At 46.0% G+C, this 17,780-nt stretch overlaps 1 protein-coding gene across 1 annotated transcript in view; it reads right to left on the bottom strand.

The window, feature by feature from the left end:
• Positions 1-7,840: 7,840 nt before the first annotated feature.
• The window catches only part of LOC117017366 (olfactory receptor 6X1), a 78,833-nt gene continuing 68,893 nt past the window's right edge, over positions 7,841-17,780 (bottom strand). Inside the window, 5 exon segments of the mRNA XM_033097480.1 lie at positions 7,841-7,918; positions 7,953-8,056; positions 8,059-8,115; positions 8,118-8,526; positions 8,529-8,798. Coding sequence (XP_032953371.1) covers positions 7,841-7,918; positions 7,953-8,056; positions 8,059-8,115; positions 8,118-8,526; positions 8,529-8,798 — 918 coding nt within the window.

Below are 17,780 nucleotides of genomic sequence, written 5' to 3'. Positions count from 1 at the left end.
TCCTTACGGTCTCACTCTTTGCCTTCAAATGTTCTATTTTCCCTGCCTAGCCCTAAGACAAAATCAGGGACAGCAGTTGAGATAATAACGTTTTCACCTCATTACACTTTGTTTTGCATTTGCAGTTTCAGTTCAATAATAAAAAGAATGTGCAATAATCCTTTTTTAAAAAAACACAGTTTTAATGGGCTTTTAATGATAGTATTTCTTTGTTGTTGGAAAAGAGACATATATAACACTCATTATTACCAACTGTGACTTACCTGCATCATCGTTCTCTAAAAACCTTTTTCTGACAGATGTCTTGACTGAGAACAAGATTAAACCAGAAGGTTTGTCACCTGTCTTGAGGGACCTTACATGCTAATGCTACATGCCAGCTCTGAACTTAATGTAACCTTGGGACTGAGTTTACCAGCAAGAAAACCTTCATAGTTATATTGGCTCTGAGACTGTTACTGGTTTCCTAGTGTCGTGTGGGGCGGCCTGTGGGGTCTCTGCTCCCCCTCCCTACATAAGAACGCAGGATATGGTGAGGCCAAAAAGGAACACCCATGGAGCCATAGGTAGAGGAGTCACACCACTATAGTCTCGCTGGAGGCTGGATCCACACGACCTCCAACCTGCTGTCCACTTTCTGCCTGCCAACCAACCGACTCCCCCTCCCCAGCGCAGCTGCGGCAGTTATATCAGTGGCCAATTGGCTAACCGGCTACATCTGACGGCCAACTAGCCACAGCTGACGGCCATCTACTAGCCAAGCCAGCATCCCTCCACGGGAGGCCGAGAGCCTGGAAACTGGTCTCTGGAGCTCTGCCCCCACACTCCACCCCTACAGGGTCTCGCCTCACAATTTACATGACAAGCATCTTCCCGAGGGTCCCTGTGTCATATTAGCCTACAGGCACCTACGGCCAAAAAGAAACAGTAGTCTTAGGAACCAACAATGGCAAATCCCTTCCATCTGGGAGGATACACGCTAACTTTTTGTCCTGGGAAAGGAGGGTCGCTGCCACTGGCACCTTTCCTGGTTTGTGGTACCAGACCTTTATGGCAGTGCTTGGGGTCCCTTGCGTAGTTTCAACATGTAACAGAACAGGGACCCCATAATAGGCCATAGTGAGAGCATATAGGTTCCCCGCAAAATCATCCCAGTATCGGAACCTCTGTATATTATAGTCACTTGTGGTGGCCACTCAACCGCCACCCCTGGCGTCACTTGCAAATCATGAGTCAAACCGGCCCCCATGGGGCTATCAGGCCCAACCACCGACAGTGGGGGCTTTTGACCTGCCAGGGCCAAGTCCATTGCTGTCGTTCCCGTGCTTTCAAGCCTGTGGGTGCTGGCAGCAAAATTTCCATTTCTGCTGTAGCCTGGCTTTAACAGAGTCTCACTGGTGGTAACTTGTAATTCAATGGGAGCGGCCGTCCGATGTAGCAGAGCTTCCACTGGTGCGGGCCCTCCCTTCCGTGGTCTCTCATTCAGGACTCTCAGTCACGCATCATGGGAGGGTGTTTTGATACCTGGAGACTTTGCTTCAAAAGGCCGTTGTAGCGTTCAATCATGCCAGCTGCTTGTGGGTTATATGGGGTATGAAACTACCATTGCACGTCCATCCTGGCAGCCCAGTGCTGCACTTCTTGCCCCGTAAAATGGGTACCCCTGTCACTTTCAATGACTTGGGGGCACCCATAGAGGGCACGCAGCCATGTAAGAGCGACCACTGTATGCCGCTGATCTGCAGCTGGACACGGCCAAGAACATCAACCCCGTAGCAGTGTCCACTGCTGTAAACGCATATATCGCATTGCGGGCCTTAGGCAGGGATCCAATATAATCCACTTGCCAGCAAGTGCGGGGCACCCTCCCTTGTGCAATCTGCTGTGTCTCACAGGGGAGCCTCCGCCTTTTGGGGCTGTCCTGGGCACAGACGGCACAATCATAGCAGGCATCTGCTATCTCCTCCCATTTCAAAGGCAGACCCCAGAGTCTGCTCACCTGCCACATGGTTCGGCTTCCAGCATGCTGCAATTTCCTATGCAGCCAATGGGCCACATCAGTGGCAGGAGCCCGTTCTAACCATCGGACCCGTGCTAGGGCATCTGCTTCATCATTACCTGGGGACACTAAGGGGGAGTGATCTGTGACATGCATTAGGGTCACCTCCTTTCTTTGCCCTAGGTCCCAGAGGTCCTGCCACATGGCTTGACCCCACAGTGGATGGTGTCCTACCAACCAGTTTTGGTGTTTCCACGTAGGAAGTCACAACATTAGGCCCTGGAATACCTCCCAGCTGTCAGTACAAATAACTAGGGGCCCGGGCTCTTGGCTGATTACCATCCACACACCTCATAGCTCAGCCCACTGACTACTCTGGCCCGTCCCAGTATCAAACCAAATGGTGTCTGTTTTGGGCTGCACACCAATAGCTGTCCAAACAGCTACAGCTCCTTGGCTAGAACCATTGGTAAACCAGGCATCTTCAGGTATTAGGGGCTGTCCTTCTTTATAGGGTGAGGGCTCTAAGTCCTCCCCTCTTGGCAGAGCACTTGGCTCAGCCTGGGCTACAAGCTCCACAGGCCCCAGGACCTGTTGTAGCTCTGTGCTCAAAGGGCTTGAACTAAGGGTGCTACGTTGCTCCAAGTAGGCGCCCCACTTGGCGAGGGTGGTGGTCGGTGCCACACCCATTTTGGGTCCCTGGGTCCATGTATGGACCCACCCCTGGACAGGATAGGTTGTTCGAACCAACACCCGTGCCATTCCTGTGATGGCTTCTGTGGCCACTAGGGCTGCATACACAGCGGCCAGCTGTTTCTCTATTAGAGAGTAGCGGACCTCCGCTCCTTTCCATAATTGGGACCAAAATCCCACTGGCAACCGGAGATGCTCCTGCCGTTGCCAGAGGCCCCATCCATACCCCTCTTGAGTTACATGAACATCAAGTTCAAATGGGCGGCCAGAGTCCACTACTTGCAGAGCCTGTGCCTGCTGCACTGCTCGTTTTGTGGCAACAAAGTCTTGCTCTATAGCCTCTGTCTAATCCCATGAGGTCCCCTTTTTTATCATGTTATACTAGGGCCTTCCATTTGTGCTAAATGGGGTACAAACGCCCACCAATATCCTAGCAGACCCAAATACGACTGCAGTTTGGAGACCTTGGTCGGCCGGGGAAAGGCTTGTATTTTGTCAATAATCGCTTCAGGTATGACCTTTGTTTTACCCGACCACATAACACTCAAAAACTTGACAGATAAGCCAGGGTCTTGGGCCTTTTCCTTGTTCACCGCCCAGCCGCGTAACTCCAGGTGGCAGAGAAGAGAGGGAGCTGCTTGCTCTAAATCTGAAAGACAAGCTGATGTTAATAAAATATCATTGACATAATGAAACAAGATCACAGAGGACAGGTGATCCCACTGTGCCAAATCCTGGGCTATAAGCTCGTGGCAGATAGTGGGGCTGTGCAGGTATCCTTGCGGAAGGAATTGAAAAGTCCAAGGCCGCCCGTCCCAAGTAAAAGCAAACTGCTTTTGACACTCAGGTGCAATGTCAATGGAGAAAAAAAGCATTGGCTAAATCCACTGCATAATCATACGTTCCCAGGTGGACAGACGATCCATCAAATCGTGAATTGAAGGCACTGCAGTGTGCAAGGGTGGCGTCACCTTATTTAACTCCCTATAGTCCACAGTCATTCGCCAGGTCCCATCTGGCTTCTTGACAGGCCATACTGGGGGGTTAAAGGGACTGTGTGTTGCCCTCATAATATGTGCCTTCTCCAATTTCAATATTGTACGACCAATCTCCTCCTGCCCTCCTGGCAGGTGGTACTATAACCACGCGCCAGGGCTGTGGCAACACTTGAGGAGGGTGGTGAGCATGCCCGCGTGTCACCGCTTTCACCACCCGGATCCGGAGATGGAACTCTCCTACCAACGTCTGTAAGCTGAGGCCATGTAGCACTTCCACCCCTAGAACATCCTCCAGAATGGGGGAGACATAAACTTTGTAGGTACGAGGCGGAAGCCTTCCTATACCCAGTGGTAAGGAAACAGCTTTCACAGTCACAGTCTTTCCCCCGTAGCCATCAATGCAGATTGCTGGTCTGGGGAACAGTTCTGGGTTCCCATAAACAAGACTGCAGTCTGTGCCAGTGTCAACTAGGGCCAAAACCCTCTGCACATTAGAAGGGGACCAATGTATGGACAGTGCCACGTGGGGCCTCCTGTGGGGAGCCATGATTTCCTTGCAGACTGGCTCAGTTTTAGTTCCTGAGGCATTGTCTCTGCCTGCAATTGGAGGGTGCTTGCAAGCTGCTAAGGAATGAGGTGGGAACGGCCAGTTCCCGGACACAGATCACTGATGATTATCAGGGTAATTGGTGGGCTTTGTCATTGAGATAATGACTTTGGGAAAGTTTCAGTGAGTCTGTAGTTCATATGTAAAAGTTGAAAATTTTACTTTCAATGAGGCAATGCACATTCGTGATTGCTAAGCTGCACTTACACAGATGGTTTAAATTGGTAAAGGAAAGTAAACTCCGCGCTTCAGGATCACTGAAGACCAGCCGCATCATCATTTTGTGTGAGTGTCTTTTTTCATTCCCACTCCCCCATTCAAGAACTGTTCGATTTGTGGCGGCTGGCCCGTCACAGCCTCCGGTCCCTGCTCATCCCCTCTGACCGGGTACCTTGGCCCCACACCTAATCAAGCTGAAAGGAGTCGGCCTCAAGTGGCCACATGAAGTCCTGGAGGGACACGGGTTGCGCTTTCCCAGACTTCTCCTTCAGGCTTCTCCGGAATTGCTGTTCCGGACAGAACTGTTCCCAAAGTTCCAACAACAGTGCATTGGGTTGTCGGTCTATTTTCTCCCGATCGACCCCTGCTGCCACGAGATCACGCCACATCTGTGCACGTGTTACTCTCTAAGGCCTGCAACCTCGCCCCTTTACTTTTGATTTGGGCTTCCAGGTCTCAACTGCGTGGACCTCCTGTCTTAACTTCCTTCGCCTCCGGCTTTGAACATCCCCTAGGGTGGCCATGGCAGTTGTAACTTCATGGATCCGTCGCCCCACATAAGGTGTAAGAATGGCAAACAACGATCCAAAAGCACTTCAGGTGCAGTATCCAAAACCAGATCTCTCATGCTGGCTGTAAGAAACTTGTCATCCGAACCCTGCATGTCAGGGTAGAAAATAGCATGTCTCATACCCATTTCACGGATGATTTGAGTAAGTTCCATATATGACTGCCATTGATTCACAGTGTCCGGCAGCTCGCCAGCCTGTCCCCATACTGTGCTACCGCAGCAGTGAGCCACTCCATTAGAGTGTGGCTGCGCTGGTTTGGGGCCAACCTATAGCAGTTCTGTAACCGTTGTTGCAGGGACGGATGCACTGTCACAAAGGCTAGCTTTTCCATCTCGCCTGGGGAGCAGAGAATGTTGTCTGCTCCCTCATCCCATAAACGTAATAACCAAGCCGAGACTGGCTCTCCAGGGCACTGTCTGTACTGCCTCCCCAGTTCCTGCAACTCAGTGGGAGTGTAAGGGGTGTAGGTCCTGAACTCAGTCACAGCTGGGTTGCCTGCAGCAACGCCCCCGGGGCCCAAAGTTTGCTCATGTTTTACCCTTTGCTTCAAGAGTGGCCGTGCTTGGGGGTTGGGAGCTACATTGTCTCCACTCGCTTCCTCCGCCTCTGCCTCAGAGTCTCCACTGTGGGGCCCCTCTTCTAACAGGCGGACCCGAGCTTCCAGCTCCTCCAACCGGGACACCTGGTCTGGCACCTGGGCTATTTCATTAGGCACGTTTTCTGTGTTGAGACTCAAGGCCGTGAGGAACGTCCAGCCCACACGGCCGGCTGTAGTCCTTGCCTCCTCTGGTAACCGCTCAGCCAGAGCCTGCAGGGCCCTCTCCATGCTGGCCAGAGAGCCATCCATGTCCTCCCACCCTTCCTTGGGGGTCTGTCGTGAGGGGGACTCTGCTCGCTGGACCAGTTGTCACGCGGGGAGGCCTGCAGGGTCTCTGGTCCCACTCCCCACACAAGAACGCAGGGTATGGCTAGGCCAAAAAGGAACACCCACGGAGCCATAGGTAGGGGAGTCACACCACTCTACTCTCACTGACAGCTGGGTTGGAGACACAGGAACCAGGAGCAACATAATTCTCAACCCTCACTGTGCCGCTTGCAGGCTCAGCCACCATCTTTTTGCTAGCTCCCCATTTTCTGCTATCCTAGCCACGGCAGTTATATTAGTGCCCAATGGCTCACTGGTTACAGCTGACGGCCAACTAGCCACAGCTGATGGCCATTTGATCAGTTGATGGCCATTTACTACCTGAGCCAGCACCTTTCTATGTGAAGCCGAGAGCCTGGAAACTACTTTTTGGGGCTCTGTCCCCACAGGGTCCAACTCCTGAGAACCGTGGCCACTGGACACCACACACTGTGTGGGGGCCACACGTCCTCCTGCCCAGAGTCAGACTCCATTCCTACCTGGTCGGAAGCTTGCTCACCGTGCCAGGTGTCTGAGTGGGTGGAGGCTTTGGTGTAAGATATCCACAACCCTCGGAGCCTAAGGCCGCAGCAGATCACCAAAATGAAGGCAACGCTGTCCATGGCCAAGAGGGTGGTGTGCCAGCTGGAGGCTTGAGTCTCCCAGGCAGACCGTGCCTCCTGTTCCCGGTGTCACTCCTCATGGGCCTCCCGAAGCTGAATTCTCACACGCACAAACTGCTCCACCATGCTTTGGTAGGTTTTGGCCGGCACCATACCCTGCGTACGAAACTGAGCTTTTATATATATAAACTGCTCCAGTATATTCCGGAGAGTTTCGGCCGACCTGCTCGCTGCGCCATGTGTTGTGGGCGGCAGCCTGGGGGGTCTCTGCTCCTGCTCCCCACATAAGAACACAGGACATGGTGAGGCCAAAAAGGAACACCCATGGAGCCATAGGTAGGGGAGTCATACCACTATAGTCTCATTGGAGGCTGGATTCACACGACGTGTGACCTGCTGTCCGCGTCTCTGCCAACCGACCGAGTCCCCCTTCCCAGCACAGCTGTGGCAGTTATATCAGTGGCCAATTGGCTAACCGGCTACAGCTGACGGCCAACTAGCCACAGCCCACGGCCATCTACTACCCGAGCCAGCACCCCTCCACGGGAGGCCGAGAACCTGGAAACTGCTCCCTGGGGCTTTGTCCCCACACCTAGGCACATGGCCTATCTAGATTGAAGCATAGAAACTGGCATGATCCAATAAAAAAGTTTTATGATACTTCCAAATTTTGGTATTACCTAATAATAAACACCTTTAGATTCATCTAAAAGTTTGTTTTATATCAAGACAAATATCCCCTTATTGAGTTATTATCAGGCAAAAACCTGGTTCATTTCAAGCATTTTTGAAAGGCTGTTAGAATTGATTATGAGGCTTCGGGGAACTTCTATTATGAAGAAAATAAGTACTGAAAAAATGAGGTGTGGGATGCCTTATGACTTTGACGAGGATATGAGGCAAAGGGGGTCATTATGAACAAAGAGCAAGACTGGATTTCTTATATTGTTAAAAAAATTACTGACAGTGGTTTTTACTTTCAGCTTATAACTGAGAAAGTCTTGAGCTCTACCTCATCCATCTGAGGGTAATCTGGGATTTCTTTGCTGGAGAATTAGGTCACTTCCCCTCTTCAAGAAGGACTCCTGGTTCATTTATATGTAGCTAATTCTTACAGGGGAACCTAATCATCATAGTTTGCTTTCACATATTTATCTTCTGCACAGTCCTTTCTCACATTTAATTTTTGTATCTGCATTAAGTTCATTTTGAGGTGTTTCATGTTTTACTCTGCATGACAAGTCTTTGGAAAAGCCATTGCCTTCCTTAAGGCTCCTTTCACCTCCTAGTTTCTAGGTGAAATAAACTTTGTTTATTCTAAACAAAGGGATTTAGAATAAAGGGATAGTATTTAGCACCGACACCACCTTAATAATCTTAAAGGAGGAGTATGCTACGGGTCTCAGGTACATGAAAAAAACAGCTCCATGGAATAAGGAGCAACTGTTAAGTGAGAGGTACAGATAGAGAAAGCCTTCTGGCAGCCAGGGGCTGAAGGATGGTAGAAAGGATAGAAAGGATATAGATATAAGAAATCACAGTGAGTGATCCTGGAATTACGAGGATGGTTGCCAAGAGAACCAGGAGCTCCAAAATGCTTGGATCTGCATAGGCTGCTTTCAAGATGGGGCCAATGTCACAGTAGAAATGATTGATGATGTTGCTACAGAATGGCAACTGGATGAGCAGCAGCACCTGGCAAAAGACAATGGTTAAGCCCACAACTCAGGAGCTGTGGGCCAGTTGGAAGCCGAGGTTGCTGGTCATTATGGTGGGGTAGTGAAGGGGCTTGCAGATGGCCAGGTAATGGTCAAAAGATGTGACAGTGAGGCTGAAGATCTCAGTGGTGCCCAGGAAGAAGTGGAAGAGGGCCTGCCGCAGGCAGCAGGGGGTGCAGATAGCTTTTTTTTTTTTGCCACCAGAGAAGTTTCCAGCAGTTTTGGGATGACTGTGGTGGTGTACCAGATTTCTAGGAAGGACAAGTTGCAAAAAAAGAAGTACATTGGAATTTGTAGCCCAGGCTCAGCCCAGACAATGGCAATAATGAGCCCATTGCTTGCAAGGGTTAATTTGTAGATGAAAAAGATCACTGTAAAGGGAGGGATTTGTACTCCTTAGATACAAGGAAAGCCTAGGAGGATGAACTCTGTGATTCTGTGACATTTCTCATGTCTCTTGGTACTCTAAAGAGACAGGCAAGAAAGTAGCACCTTAGAATCTCACATTAAAATACAGTTTAAATAAACAAACAAAAAAGGAGGATTTTGATTCTATTTAAGGTCCTTCAAGACATTCTGCCTCCTTCACATACACATAAACACCAAGCACTCCTTCCTTACTCGTGATTTGGCTTGTTCCTTTGCCAGGTAAACCAGCTTTTAATGGATTTTGAAAGTACTAAGTACACTTGATGAATGGAAAAGTACCATTTCATCCTTATACAACAATGAGAGTTATCATTGTAATGTGATGGTTTATCTGTCAATAGTGTGTGTGTGTGTGTGTGTGTGTGTGTGTGTCAGACAGAGAGAGAGAGAGAGAGAGAGAGAGAAGTATAATGTCAGCCTTCTTCTACAACACATATCATGTTTATCTAAGCTTTGTGGAGGAATGGGCTACAGGTGGTGACTGAATGATTCTTTTCAGATTCTGATCACAGACAGCACTGCTGTGGTATCGAGGTTACAAAGTGGTGCACATAGAGGGAGATACAGATTTTCTCTACTTTTGTGAGGGGCATGGCTTGGCTTTGGCACCATGAAGACCCAGGAATAGCAGCAATGGTACCAGTAGACATAGCAGTGTCTTGTAAGAGTAGTGGTCCCAGCAGAGTGGCAAGCAGTGCACAGCAGAGGGGATGCAGAGCAAAGGACAAATGGCAAGAACCAGGTGATCATTATCTGGACAACTGACCGGACTGGGCTGTGAGTATATATGAGGTTTTGTAAGATTTGGAGGGAGGTTAAATATCTCAAGTTAGCAGGTAAAACCATATTCAGAGAAACACAGCAAAGTAACCATAGAAAACTAAGATTATAGATTTAAAATCCTGGAACTTCAATTTATATTCTTATTAAAATTTAATTGTATACTCTAGATTCTCTTTTTTACTTCTTTTAGAAGTCAGGGCAGCCCGGTGGCTCAGGCTGTTGAAGCGCTGTGCTCCTAATGCTGAAGACCGCCGGTTCGATTTCCATATGGGCCAGTGAGCTGCACTCTCTACAACTAAGACTGTGAACAACAGCTCTCCCTGGAGCTGGGCTGCCGTGAACCGCCAGAGTTCGGTGTGTGCTGCCTGTGGGCTGCTGTGGGCTGCTGTGTGCTACCGTGAGTGGCCAGTGGCTGCGCTGGCCGACAGCCGGCATGAGGGGCTGGCAGCCGTGAGTGGCAGGCAGCCGAGGAGAGCTGCTGTGAGCCGCTGACAAAAACGACCAGTGACCAACTGCCTCACCCGGGTGGAGTGCAAGGCTAATAATACCAGCATGGGCCAGGGAGCTGTGCCCTGCAACTAGACTGAGAAGCAGTGGCTTAAAAACCGGGGTTCGGAGGGTGGGGGGACAGGTGGACATGGGAGGGAGACAGGGGAGGCAGGGGCAAAAAAAAAAAAAAAAAAAAAAAGTCATACTGTATAGAGTCATTTTTGCGAGAACCTGTAAGGCCCGTTGCCATATTTCAGTCTCTTCCTGAAAGTCAAGGGGATATTAACCCCTCAGCAGGATCCTACATCCCTGCGTGATACGTGAGATGTGAGTGGGGAACAAAGTACCGGTGTACAGGTTCATATAGAGTAATACAGCTCTATCTGGGAGTGGTCCAGGAGAGGCGACTGGACCCATGATGGGTCTGAGGCAAGCTGGTCTTGCAAGAAGAGTCTTGGAGAGTCCTGGAGTATGGTGGCTTGCACCTTGCAGAGGGTCTTAGCTGGAGTGCCCGGTCAGGCTTCTCACAGCACTGCTCTGGAGTTCTGCTTTTATCCTCTTTTCCTTGGACTTGTTTACTTCTGGTTATCTAGGTGACAACCAGAAGTTGTTTGCCAGGAGTTTTTTTACCTCTGAGGTGATAATCAGAAGTTGTTTTGTTGAAGGTGTTTATCGCTCAATTTGTTATGTTCAGTTTCACACAAAAACATGTTTTTCACTTCATTCTTATCAGTCTCACACATGTGTGGCCATAGTCCTGGCCCTACTAATAAGCAACTTGTTTTGCAAACCTCAATCCACATATATAATACGTTTTATATGCTCTATACATGCCATCCCCTGATTTCTGAAATGTTACAAAGAAAACATTCAGAAAATCACCATTATTGTGTTTTAGCAAAAATTTTTCCTGTGCAACAGGTGTGTATTATATATTTAAGAAAATACCATCCCAAAAGAATACATATCATATAAAGCAAAATTTCTTTAAATCCACTCCAAACATTTCAAATGATAGAATTCCAGGTGTTGCAAAAGAAATACAAAGGGTTATATGTGCTCCACAAGCCAGAACAAGTGTGTAAGCACAGGGATCACTTAATGAGTCCTCAAAAGGAACAAGACGTACTTAATTCAGTGGCCGTACCTTCCTTAGATAATCCTGCATTCATGGTATAAACCAGTTTTGGTCGTATGTTCCTCCAATGCATGGAGGTGTTTGATGGTGTCATCATGAGTGGCCTTTAGGACATCCAAATTTTGATGAATATCTTCCTTGACTGTGGTGGAATTAATCCAAGGAATTGATTTACTAGTATCTGCCACTGTGGATGGAAGGAAGTGGTATGATAAATGTGTATTAGTGGAGGTCATGTAACTATGACCATTAAAAGTAATACTAATAACATTCAAAACATGAATGCAAGCTGTAAAGATTAAATTGTTATTTGACATGGCTGTATGATTAAAATAGAATAACTGAGCTATGTTTCATGTACACAAAATCCACGCGCCCCAAGCTCTTTACAAGTGTTGGGGTTTCCATTTGTACCATAGGAATATCAGAAAAGGTAACTTCCACTGGTTGCATAGCAAAGTAAATAGATGAAGTGAAAAGATGAACAAGATCTCTAGAAAGGTAGATAAAAGGGTCTTTCAAGGGGAACGAAGAGCCTTGTAGATAGAAGGGTCTTTCAAGGGGAACGAAGGTTCGTCCCTGAATTGTGACGGGTATAGCATCAATGCCATAGAAAAGTACTGAAGCTGTATCTATTAGTTCTATTATATTGATCTGACATTCACCATCGGCCATACAGCGAAATGGCCTGGAATAATCCATTTCTAACAGAGAAGAAGTGCTCCAAGAATAAGTAGATGCAGAACCATAATTAAAGGGTCTCTGAATATCAGCATAAGCAAGCTGCAGCAAAGTGTACTTTTTGTCACAGCACCCTCTTAGCTGGTTATCTAAGTATTGGGATCTAAGAAAGAAGGAATTTTTTTCTAACTGCTCATGTTGTTCTTGTAGTTGTTGAGTTTTCGTAGGTGCATGGATAAAAGTAGCAAGAATACTTAAAAGTTTGGGGAGATTTGATTGGCTTTGTGGAGCTGTAACAGTCCACGTCCTCCTGAAGTCCAATAAGTATTCCGTCCTCAATCAGCGATTATATCCAGTGGGGAGAGTTTATTTTTATGACCCTTGATGGTGATTTTATAAGGAAATTTACAAAGTTTGTTGTCAATTGGCAAATTGACAATGTCTGGTGAGTGATTGAGATAGGAGTGAGATGGTTCACGTCCAAGTCTTTCCTTTGATTTAAATGGAAACATGTAACATCCAGTGCCAATTAAAAAAAAGAATGTTGCTCTAGTAATTTTAGTTCCCTTTTTAAAAGTCCATTGAATCTTTCTATATTGCCTGAAGCAGTGAGATTATAAGGCAAATGATATTGCCACTGGATTTCCAAAAGTTGTACCAGATTTTTAGTTGCTGGAAGTAAAATGTGAACCTTGATCACTTTCAATAATCTTAGGTGATCGATAGAAACAACATCATCAAAGAATTGCTCTTTGGGCTGCCTTCGATGTGGGTTTGTGACAGGCTACTGCAACTCCGAAGCCAGGGTATTTATCCACCAAGGTGCATGCATATTTTTGGGCGTATGAATGTGTTAATGGTCCAATAAAATCAATTTGACAAAGAAAATTAAAAGTGTGTATAGATGTAGTATCAGGTGGTTCTTTATATCTGTATCTGTCACTAAATATTTTGCAGTCAACACATGCAGAAATAATATGCTTAACGCGTTGCCATGAAATTTGTAAACCTCTTTTAGTCAGCCAATTATAAAGGTAGCGTGTTCCTAAATGCCCTAAGCTATTATGGATCTGTTTAACAGTATCATCAACTATAATAGGTTTGTGTTTTGTAACTTGTGTTGCAGGAGTGACATAGTCTTTTAGAAGAGCTTGGGGCTTACGCTCCCTCTGTGGTCTATGCGGTTGTATTTTGGGGTCTAAGGATTGTGTTTTTTCTGGCTCATTAGGAACTTTAAATGCTCCAGTTGTATCATAGTCTTGATATTTAACAGGAAATTTGATTTGTCTCTTTGGCCTAGATAGTGAGTCCTTAGATTCTACCCTTACCTCTGATTCTTTGGTGAGAGAGCCTACAATGTTATTATAATATTCTTCTGGTGTTTCTCCCTTCCTATGTGCCGATACATGTGTAACTAAGATCTTAATCTATTCAGCTAATAGGCTTTGTTCTTTCCAGTAATCCCTGGATCAGACTTCTCTGCCATTAATTTTGAAATCTGTCTTTTCCATCTTTGTGACAAAATTGTAATTCCATTAGCAATTGCCCAGGGGTCAGTAAAAATTCTAACCATAGGTTGCTTTTTCTGTACTGAGTGTCTCACTGCCAACACCACAGCTATGAGCTCTGCATGTTGAGCAGAACTGCTCTTACCTCGTTCTCTGAGAACCACCCCATCCTCTGGCCTGAAAGCTACTGCTGTCCATGCAGTCACGCCCTTAATAACCACTGCTGAGCCGTCTGTGAACCAGATGTTCTGCAAGACAGGAGACCAGGATGAGCCCCATTTTTCTATTGGGACGTGGATCTGCTCATCCCTCGGACCAGGGTCCGGCAAGTCTATCTCTGCCTTGTGAATCTCCCCTGCGAGAAGACTATGTTGCCCTTTCGTGGGAATATCCCTGCCTTGGATATACCATTTCCAGGCTAGCAACCACTGGTCATGTTGGACACCCATTGTTTCTTCTGGCCTCAGCTTAGTCTACTGTAGGACAGGTACTGTGTTTCCAACAGTGAGCTTGGTGTTGCCTGTGAGAGGCTCTGTTGATTTTAAAGCTTCATATAAGAGCCAGACTGATCACTAAAATTTAGTAGATTTATTAGGAGAGTATGGAAATGACTTGGTCCAGAAACCACATAGTTTGAACAATTTATCCCCTTTTTTTCTGGTCCATAGAGACCATGTACCATGATCACCTGTCTGTACTAGTTCCAGGAGTAAGTCATCACCTTGTGCTGGATATACTAGGGTTTGAAAGGTGATAATATAGTCTTTTAACTGCTGAAAAGCTTTTTCCTGTTCAGAGTCCCAAACGAAATTTTCTGCCTTCCTAGTTATTTTGTACAATGGTGACAGCAACACTCCCATATAAGGAATGGGGTATGTCTGAGCCATGTCAGACATATCAGCCTCTGAGCCTGTACCTTATCTTTGGATGCTGTTAGAGTTTTAATTTTGTCAATTGCTGATTGCGGTACTTGTCTTCCTTGTGAATTCCATGTTATGCCTAAAAATTTAACAGTTGCTGCGGGACCTGAGGACTTTTCCTCCTTTACGGTCCATCTTCTTGATCTTAAGTCCTGTATCAATTTTTGTGTTTCCTGTTCCAATATGTGTTCCTCATCATGTATCACAATGATATCATCAATGTAGGAGATAATAACAGAAGAGTATTTAGAGTTGTCAATTTGTGATGCCAAGATGGAATGTGCAATGACCGGACTATTCAAGTATTCCTGTGGTAACCTATTGAATTGATATCGTGCACCTTCCCATGGAAAGGTGGTACATTCCTTGCTGTCCTATGTAATCGAAATGGCAAAGAACATGTCAGACATATCAATTGTCACATAAAATTTGCTGCTTCTCTGGGTAATTTTATTAATTACCTCCTCAGGGTCAGGCAATGCCTCTGGCATTTTGGAGCTATTTTTATTAATATTTCTGTAATCAATAGTCAATCTGTATTGCCCATTTTTTGTATTAATGGACTATCAAATCTGTGAGAGCGACCTTTAGAGATTATGCCCTCAGTCACCATTTCCTGAAGTTTAGCAGTAATTTCCTTATGTTCCCCCTTAAGAGGGTACTGTTTAGTAAAGCATTGTCCAATAGGTTTCGGTAATTTTACTGGATCAATCTGGACAGATACTAAGTCACATTTGAAGCCAACTACATTATTTTTTAAGGTTTTAAGTGGAATAAAGGAAAAAAAACAAAGAAGGTAAAATGTCCATCCCCAGGATATTTTCTAAATTTTGTCCTGTATAGGCATAGGAGTTAATTGGTTCCTATCATAATTATTTATAATGATGGGAGTTTTATATGCTTTGGAGAGTGAACCCCTAAGCCCTTCAATATTGCAGGATGGAAATGTTCCCAAATTCCTGCTATCTGTTTGATTCAGCAGAGTAACATGTAAGCCTGTATCAATTAAGAATTCTACCACCTGGGGGTGTAAAAAAAAATTCTATATATAACTTTATATAATGTCTATTATCCCCGGGTCGACCATGGATATTAGCCGTGTCCACCCGGGGGGTTGACCTGTTTTTTTAAAAGAATTTTTGAGTATATTGTACTTGTGATTGTTGGTCATCTCTAGTGTTCCATGTAGGATTCCTGTTGAGAGGTTGTTTTAGGGGTTGTGTAATTCCCCTAGACTTATTTTGAAAATTAGGGCTCCTGTAGGAATTACCCTGAAAATGGGAATTCCACTGTAGATTCCCTGAAAAATTATTCACCTACTGATTTCTTGGAGTCCAAGTTTTTGGAGACCATTCCCTGAACATATTAATAATGGGTCTTGGTTTTTGGGAAAATCTGCCATTCCAGGGCCTGTTAAATGTCTGCCTAGGGTTTCCCTGTTTCCTGGTTTGTCGCTGTGGCATAAAGCCTCAGTGTAGATTCCTGATTTGTGCATTGAATGTGAATTTTGGAATGCCATGGAGTTCCTCTGCCAGTCTGAAGACCTTAATTATGTCTTCAATTATCCATGCCTGTGCTGTTGAATTCCTATGACATTTTTAGGTGTGGCGGGGCTCCTCTGAGTATGGCTTTTTTAAATTTCATTTGAAGTAGTAACTGCATGGGAGTGTTAATATTTCTGTCATGTATCATTGCTAGAATTGCCAGTTTTCTAGTGACCTTGATGGCTTGGGCTGTGTCCTTCCAGTGTAAATCATCCCCCAGGGATGTTGGGTCCACTGTAGGGTCTGTGGCTCGCCAGGCCTCTGTGATCCAATCCCACAGTGTCAGTATCCCTGTTGGGGATGCCTGAGTTATGGCCAATAGCTGTGCATTCAACTGAGATTGCTCAGTGATAGCTGATATTTGCCTCATCTCTGTTCCTGTAAGCATGATAGTGTTTGCTCCTTTATCCCAAATATGAAGGAGCCATTCTGCATCTGCCAAATCTTTTTGTGAGAAATTAGTCCTCGTGGCTTAGAGTTCTGCTCCAGTGAATTCTCTTCCTTCCTCTAGGTATTGTGGTGTTCCCTGTCCATGTTTATAATCAATAACCTGTTTTCTAGTTATTACTGGTCTAGCCTGGTAGACTTCCTCTGGGTCCCATGGATTATTATAATCTCCTGGATCCTCTAGGTGCGATCCCTTGGTTTCCATTCATTGTCATTTTAAAACCTGACCTTTAGGTTTTCTGCAGATCTACTCAAAATTTTCCTGACCAATGTCTTTCCTTTATTCTTGTCCTCATCGACCTGCAAGAGGTTTTTAAGTAAAATTGCAGGAATTTCCTGTGTGGGTGCCCTTGAAATTAAAGGATTCACATTTTTGAAGTCCATCTGTACATCCTCGGGGGTTTGTACGGGAAGCCATCTCCTGACTTCTACCTCCATCTCATACTATGGGTCCTCCTTATTAAGCACAGTAGTTGGACGTCTCCTAAGACTAAGCTTCATTTTTAGGGATTTAGCTAGGGTCCACATCCTATGCGAGAGAGAGAGAGAGAGAGAGAGAGAGAGAGAGAGAGAGAGAGAGAGAGAGATCTCAAAGAAACAGAAAATAAGCTATAGAAGTTTGGATGCAAGAGTGTGCGAACAGAGTCCCAGAGAGAAGTTTCTCAGCTCTTTGCCTCACGTTGGGGGTGGGTGCTGGCTCCGGTGGTGTTTGGCTGTTGGCTGTAGCTGGTTGGCCATTTGGCTACTGATGTAACTGCCGTGCCTGCGTTGTTTTGTTGGCTGGTTGGCAGGGAGAGAAGCTGACGGCGGGTTGCGGATTGTTTGGATCCTACTTCATGTGTCTCCAACTTGGTTGCCAGCGAGAATATAGTGGTATGACTTCGTGGGTGTTCCTTTTAGGCCTCACCATATCCTGTGTTCTTACGTGGGGAGCGGGAGCTGAGACCCTGCATGTCACCCTGCATGACAAAGAGAATATAAGCAATTAGTTTTCCAAATCCAAAATTTCCATTTCACAGTTCCAGCTGTTAACAAATTCTGTCTCAATTTTTCCTCACATAATTCAGCCCTTTCATATATTATTTTGGCTATCCAACATGTCATATTTCGTTACTCACCATCATCGAGCAGCAGATAGATTTTAAGAAAAAATTTTCCTTCCTTTTTCTTTTTTTTAATAAGGGCACATAGCTCAAAGTGGCTGATGTGGGGATCGAACCGGTAACCAACTGAGCTGATCGGCCACCTGGGAGGCTTCTGTTCTTATAAATAAAATACTGATTATGGCCAACTGCACCAATTTATGGTGGAAGACATCAATTTACCATGAACAATGCCAATTTATGGCCAACTACTACGCCGAGTTATGTTGCAAGCACCTGTAAGGGTAGTCACCGCATTTCAGTCTCTTCCTGAAAGTCAAGGGGATAGTAACCCGTTGGCAGGGCCCTATGTCCCTGTGTGGTACTTGTGGTGTGAGTGGGGGAATAAAGACCCGGCACACAGGT

This window comes from Rhinolophus ferrumequinum, chromosome 25, assembly GCF_004115265.2.
Source record: "Rhinolophus ferrumequinum isolate MPI-CBG mRhiFer1 chromosome 25, mRhiFer1_v1.p, whole genome shotgun sequence".
NCBI lineage: Eukaryota > Metazoa > Chordata > Mammalia > Chiroptera > Rhinolophidae > Rhinolophus > Rhinolophus ferrumequinum.
Note: the sequence above shows the minus strand (reverse complement) of the source record. Positions and strands in the feature narration are given on the sequence as shown.